Source organism: Anastrepha ludens, chromosome 4, assembly GCF_028408465.1.
Source record: "Anastrepha ludens isolate Willacy chromosome 4, idAnaLude1.1, whole genome shotgun sequence".
NCBI lineage: Eukaryota > Metazoa > Arthropoda > Insecta > Diptera > Tephritidae > Anastrepha > Anastrepha ludens.
In genome coordinates, this window is record NC_071500.1 from 83,417,640 (window position 1) to 83,425,005 (window position 7,366).

The window sequence follows — 7,366 nt, forward strand, 5'->3', positions numbered from 1 at the left end:
ACGTAGATGGAAAAGAGTCCACTGAATGGGCCAACTAACCATTAAATTAAATTGGGATACAAAAACTTGCTGTGGGGCTTAAATTTAATTATAAGCGGTGCAGTAAAAATTTTCCAAAAAAAACCAAAATTGCCCGCAACACTCACTACGCCAGTCGCTGCATTTTCAGTGGTGAATTTTCTTTCACAATTTACTTGTGTGCATTTTAAAATTTATTATTTTATTATCAGTTGTAATTTATTTGATATCTATTTTTAATTTTTCTTGCACGTTGAAACGTCACTTCCCTGCAAATTTTGCCAATTTCAATGAAAAAACATTATTTTCTTTCAATAAGCGCCAATAATAAACTTTCAACTTTATTTTACAATTCCACTTAATTTACGCCTAAAATTTTTTACTTGTCTTTTTTTAGTATTTAATCATTACTATTTATAAGAAACTTAAACGTAACTAATTTTATCAGTCTATTTAACAATTTTTTTATTTTTTCATTTATATTTTAATATTTCTCGTTTTGCTATTTTGAAGTCCAAAAAGAAATCAAATGTCGTTAAATATATGTACATTAATCACACACACACACAAGCACACCGACATACTAATAAATCTAATGCTAGTGAGTTTTTTGTTTCTGCTTGCCTCGCTTTGCTAAGTGCTTAGATATTAATAATAATTTAAGTATAACTAAATAGCGGTTTTACGTAGTTTGTTTGTTTGTGTTTGCTTAAGTTTTTTATTTGGTTTTGGATTTTTACAAATTACTAAGTATATGCCCCACTGTAAGTGACATCAGTAGTTGCCACTACCTAAGCGCGCTACTGCAGCAAGAGCCCTTAAAATTTCATTTCACTGCCTTCAAGAGCTGCCTTTGCGCACCACTTAAGGATGCATACTTGTTCATATACACATACACACGCTATTAAATTCACTGGTTACACAGTCTGTCTTTACCGCTTTGACGCGCTCTCTAGATGTATGTGTGCTCCCACTCTCATTCATGCACCTACACAAACACACGCACACACTTAAAAGTACATACAATTTTTTACTGCGTTTGCATCGCTTACACATTCAAGCACACCGCCAAGCGCGTCTTGCCGCCCGCAACACTGCCATCATCCAAATCTAGTTGCTGTTACGCCCACAGTGGCCCATTCAATGTTACGCTGTCGTTCAGCGACAAACTGGATTCGTAGTGCGCCAGTTGTTCGGTTGCCTGACGATTATTGCTGCCCGCTGAGCTGGTGCTGTTGTTGCTGCTGTTGGTCGCACTGCTGCTGCTGTGACTGTTGTTGCTGCTATTACTGCTGCAGGTATTATTCGTCAACGCTGTCGCCGTTGCCGCTGCTGTCGTGGATGCAGTTGTCGTCGCAGTTGTGGCCGCATTGAGTGTGTCCTTTGCCGCACCGCTGCCTGCATTACCGCAACGACAGCTGATGCCATCCTCACTAGCTGCTGCAGGATGCTTGCGCGCGCCACAATTGCAAGGTTTCTTGCAATTATAATTGTTGTAGCAGGCGCCACCACCGATGCTGCCGTTGGGCGGCGCGGTAAAATTGGATGAAAAGCTGGGGTGTAGGCCACCTTTTGTGACGCGCTTTTGCGTGCCACCACTACAGTTGTCACAATTATTGCTGCCGCTCAATTTCTGTTGTTTTGCGTAGTCGACGCTATCATAGGTGGGTGCATTGCCGCTGCCGACATGGCCGTTAGATAACGCACCCAAGTATGCGGGCACGGCGTACTCGTGCTGCTGGTGTGGTCGCAAGTGATGATGATGGTCGAGCGTTTTGGCGCCACCGCCCAGCCCTATGCAACCTGCACCACCGCCTATGTTGTTCAGTAAATCATTCTTGTGCAGTTTGTGTGAAAGCTCATTGAGCGTATTGAATTTGCAAGCAGCAGTGGCGGTGGGTATGGGCGCGTAACCGCGCGCGGCGACACCGCAGTCATTAATGGTCGCATAGTTGTTGCAATCATTGTAGTGAGTCTTCTCAACGCCGGTGCCCGCACTAAGATGCCCATTAGGTAGACCGACCCCACCACCAATACCACCTACGGTGTTGGCGCCTGCCGGCTGGTATTCATGCGTTGGACCGTAAATGTTCACGGCCGAGCGACTTGCGAGACAATTGGCGGTCATTGGCCGCTTGCGTATATGCGGCAAAGCGATGCGCAGCTTCTGCCAGAATTTCTTGTCATCCCATTCGAGGCAAGTGCTTGTACGTAAGTAGTGGCGCATATCCATATCGATGTCTCGTTGCGGCAAGTCACCGTAGAGTATGAAGACCAAACGCTTGCGGCGCTTCACCATCTCATGCAGCGCTGATTTATATTCGAAACGTGTCCATTCATTGTAGAGGAAATTCTTCGATAACACCAATACGAACTGCTTGGCGCTCTCGGCCGCCTCAATAATGGCATCCGTCACATACGCATTGATATTCACGTCACGATAGTGCAGGCACAACCGATAGCCAATGTCATGTTCAAGGGTTGGCGCCAATATTTGATTAACGAAGTGCTCATCTTGCAAGCTGTAGGCGAAATACGCATCGCAGAGCCGGTCCTTGTCGAACGACTCGACAAAGCCATGCGTGTTGCGTCCCGTATAGCACAGGTTTAGCAGACAATTCGAGTGCGCCCACAATTTGAGCTCATGCCGATAACAGAAGACGCCCAATATGAGCACAAAGAAGCCAACGAAGGCGCATGTGGCAACTAGCAGTAGTGGGAGCAGATGCTCGATTTCACTGGCATGTGCATAGGTCGTGACTTCATCGCCACGCAGCGTGCATTTGGTGCCATTTTTTTCACGCAGCACGCTGGTCGCATTGTTGTACACACAGGAGACGCGTGCTGCATCCACAATTTTCTCTGCTGTCTGTGAAAGATAAGCGCGAAAGCGCATCAAATAACTGCATTCACAACTCCATTGGTTGTCTGCAAGTCCGATTTCTACGAGGTAAGGGTTGAGCGCCAATTGCCACACTTCGAAATGCATCAAACGATTGCCGTCCAAACGCAGCACCTCAAGCTTACGCAGTGCCTGGAAGCTGCCGTTGCCCACGCTGGTAATGAGATTATTCTGTAGATAGAGCTCACGCAGATTCTCGAGATTGCTAAACTCATCGCCACGCACCTCAGCAATGTGATTGTCCTCCAGGTGCAGCACGAGCAGTCTTCGCAAGCCGCTGAAAGTTGTATTGTGCAGGAATTGCACATTGGAGTTATTCACAAATAGCACAGCGAGATTTTTGCGCCCCAGGAAAGTATGACCCGCAAGCTCAACGAAGTTATTGCCATCAATGTACAGCTCTGTGGTGTCCATGGGTACTTTGCGTGGCATTTGTGAATAGCCAGCACCGGAGCACTCGACAATATTCGTCGACCAAGTCTGATCGTGGAAGCAGGTGCAATTCGTCGGGCAAGTCATCTCGCAGTCACAGGCATCGAACTCGCAACAATGGCAAACAGCAAAGCAGTGCGTCTTGTAGGTGCACAAAAAGTGCTTTGGCTCGGCGTCGACGAGTGGTATGTAAGCGCGTTCACGGTTGTTCAGCAGCTTGCAATAGAGGGTCTCCAAGTCCATAATGCGTGGATACTGACGTGACTTGATGTGATTGATCTTCTGCAGCCAGTCGATGTTGCAGTCGCAGGTGAAAGGATTGCCGCCAATGTAGAACTCAGGCAACGAACGCAGCTCATGCACGGGTAGTATGCGTAAGGACTTGATGTCCAACGTAGTGATTTGATTGGCGTAGAGATCGACACGCGTCAAATTCGTCTTGTGCATGAAAGTATCCGGATCGACAATGTGTATCAGATTGTCATTGAGGAAAAGCAGTTCGATGGAGTTGGGTATTGAAGAGGGTGAGATGCGTTGTATTTGATTGAAACTCGCGTCCAAAGTTTGCAGCCGTATTTGTGTGTCCAAGCTGAAACGATTCGAAAGTTCGCCCAAGCGATTCTTATGCAGATCGAGCCACTGCAAAGTATGCGGCACATGCGCATAGTCAAAGTGTTCCAAACGATTATCGGAGATATTCAACCACAGCAATGAAGGCATATTGCTGAACAAACCATTAATTTCGCTCAGGTCATTACCATCTAAACGTATCGCTTGTATGCTCGACGTCATTTCGAAAGCACCCGGTTCCACTACACCAATGCGATTGCGCGCCAGATTGAGTATCTGCAGGCTGGGCAGATCCTTGAAGGCATTCATTGTTATATTCTCCAAATAATTGCCGATTAGACGTAGACCATAGAGATTGCCCAAGCCCTTGAATGCATTGTCCTCCAGCACAGTGATCATATTCTCGCCAAGATCAACTGTGCGCAGCAAACGCATATTTCTCAGCGCAAGCGGCACAGTTTTCAATTGATTGCCATTCAAGTTCAAATCCTGCAGAGAGCTGCAATTGCGAAACGCTTCGGGATGCACGCCAATCAAAGCATTGTTGTCCAGTGAAAGTAGCGACAGCACGTACAGACCGTTGAGCGCATAAGCGTCCAAGTACTTAAGGCGATTATGCGAGAGTAGCAGAGTGTGCAGATTATTCATAGGCGCAAATGTGTCGGCGGCGATGTTCTCCAGTTGATTGTGACGCAGATTGAGAATTTGTAAAGTATAGAGATCAGTGAAAATTTCCGGCTCCAGCTTGGTGAGCTTATTGTGTGCCAAATTGAGCAACACCAAACGTATGAGTCCAACAAAAGTGTTACGATCGATCCATGTTGAGGTGATCTGATTGTGCGACAAATCGAGCGCTTGCAGTTGATCGAGATTTGAGAACAGTTTCGGGGAGAGCACGCTAATTGAGTTGTTCTGCAGGTACACTTCCTGTATCGAGCCAGCCTGTTCGGTGAACAGCTCAGAGGGCAGCGCGACGATTTTGTTCGAGCTGAGATTGAGCACCTGCAAATTCTTCAAGCCACTCAACGCCTTATCGGCAATCATGGATATCTCATTGTTGTTCACTTGCAGCACACGCAGACGGCGCAGCGTACCGAAACCATTGGCGGGCAGCAGCACGAAATGGTTGTAAGACACATCCAGTATTTCCAAATCCAAATTGCAGCTACTGTTACTGCTGCTGCTGCCGATAGACTGCTGACGCTTGGTGGACACCTCCGGTGTGGCCACAGTCGATTGTTCCGATCCAGTCATTTGTTGTTCCCTGCTGCGCTCACGAAAACCCAACTCATTCACGTCCTGCAAGCGATTCTCACTCATATTCAGCGAGGACAAACCGCTTAGCGCACAGAAAATATTATCCGGCAACGACCAAATATTATTCGATGACAAATCCAAACGCTCCAAGTTCTTGACGACCGCAAAAGCATCGGCCTCAATATCGAAATTGATTGTGGGCCAGAGGATGTTGTGTGTGCGTACGGTAAGATTGCGCAGCTGGCTCAAACCCTCCAGCACATGCCGATTGAACTTAGCAAGCTTGCAATATTGTATGGAGAGTTCCTGCAAGCGCACCAAATGCGCAAAGGAGCGCGCCTCCAGCGAACTCTTCGCCATTATTTCATCGTTGCACAGCACATGCAACGCTATCGTGTGATCGGCTGGTATGACACTAAAGTTGGTCGTATCGAATTCGCTATTGACGGTGCGTAGATTGCAGGTGAGCGCAATTTCGGGGTGCTCTGGTCCAGCGGCGGGTAGAAAGTGGCAATCGTCGGGCGCATCGTAGCGCGGATCCTGGCCCGCTGTGCCGGCTAGCATGCCACCCATCATGCCGCCTGGCTGCAAATTGGCACCGCCATAATGTGTGGCTGTGGGCGGTTGTGGCAGCTGGGAGTTCGTAACACCCGCCTCGCCCATAATGGCGTTCGAGTGTTGCTGATGCGCTTGCTGCGATTGCTGCTGTTGCTGCTTTTGTGGTTGTGCTTGCTTTGCAGTTGGGACATGCTGTTGCTGCAAGCTAGGCGCTTGTTGCATCAATTGCTGCTGTTGTTGCATGTTGCCGCCAGCTATGAGCGTCAGCAGCAAAACGACAATTGTGGCGTATTGGTAGAATTTTTGTGTTGATTTAAGCTGGTGTTGTTGTTGTGGTGATTGTAAGTAGTAGATGGCCATTGTGAAAGTGTTTGAGGAGAAAACGAAAAACTAGGTGCAGAATGTTGCAGTAATCACAAGTGAGGGTATATGCGTGTAGTAGGTTTGTGTTGCAAGGAGTTGTGAAAATGGTAGTTGAGGTCTCTTGTGACTGGTTGGCCTCAAATGTTTAGTGTTCTTGTTTTTGTAGCTTTTGCAATTGTTATTTTGCGCATTTTATACGCGTCTACTGCTTTATGTGACCTACTTGCATTGAGTATCACACATTTTACACACTTGCCACAACACGGATATGCAGAGCGCTTGCAACAGTCGTGGTCCTTCAACGCCAGTTGAACTCAATTTGCCACGCTTCTAATTAAACATTTCACAACATGCACGGCTTACACTTTGTAACAAACTTGCAACACCAAGCGACATGCAACATGCCACTTTTTTTATTTGCAAGCACTACGTTTGCTCTTTCAGCGCTGCCTTGAGGCTACGTTGCTTTAAAACTTTTGAAAAATGTTGCTAAGCTGTGTATTTGCCTACACACATACATACATACAAGCAGTTGTATTTTCACAATTTTGGTTTTGTTCGCTTAAATTTACTTGCTACTTAAACATTTTCTAATTTCATTAAACTTCATTAACTTTGGGCCCTTTTCCCGTTCACTCAGCGTTTCGTGCGACGTCACTCGTTAAAGTTCGCTTGCCACAAATGTTTTTCGCGTTATTTCCCACGAAGCATTTTGCTACTTTAATTTGACACAGTGGCAAGTGGCTACTTGTTCGTTTGCCCACAAGAGCACAAAAGGCAAAAACAAAGGCGGTGAATTACAAAAATTGCACCACTTCGTCGTTTACTCCTTCGTGTCGTCCGTTAGGCGATGTGGCACGCTATATGTGTGTCCTTTGACCATTACTTTGCTATTTTCGGCATTCACTACAGTTCGTACAGTTCGTAAAATTTAGCGAAATTCGCACAAACACATACACACCGCACCGTACTTGCCACAAGGAATACTTTTTTTCCGGAAACACACTTCTGTATCTGGGCACTGCGTGCAACCGCTGCCAATCAAGTGCGCTAGCAATCTACCACTGCCACAATGTTAATGATGTACATTTAATCAAATCGAATTAAATGCCAATAAATTTCCATTTGTGTTGCAAGTTACACTTGGCAAGCACTATTGTTCGTCACTCGCGGCGTGGCGTGGCGTGGCATTTATGAGAGTTCCAATTTGTAGATACTAACATACACTTCGGCTATTCGGCAGCTGATGCGTTTATCACGTGAAGT

The 7,366-nt window shown here is 46.3% G+C and overlaps 1 protein-coding gene across 1 annotated transcript; it reads right to left on the bottom strand.

Moving 5' to 3' along the window:
- Positions 1–342: 342 nt before the first annotated feature.
- LOC128860016 (toll-like receptor 6) lies at positions 343–6,230 on the bottom strand. Its single transcript, XM_054097227.1, has one exon. The coding sequence runs from the start codon at positions 6,095–6,097 to the stop codon at positions 1,139–1,141; it is 4,959 nt and encodes a 1,652-aa protein (XP_053953202.1). The 5' UTR covers positions 6,098–6,230; the 3' UTR covers positions 343–1,138.
- Between the last annotated feature and the right edge of the window lie 1,136 nt (positions 6,231–7,366).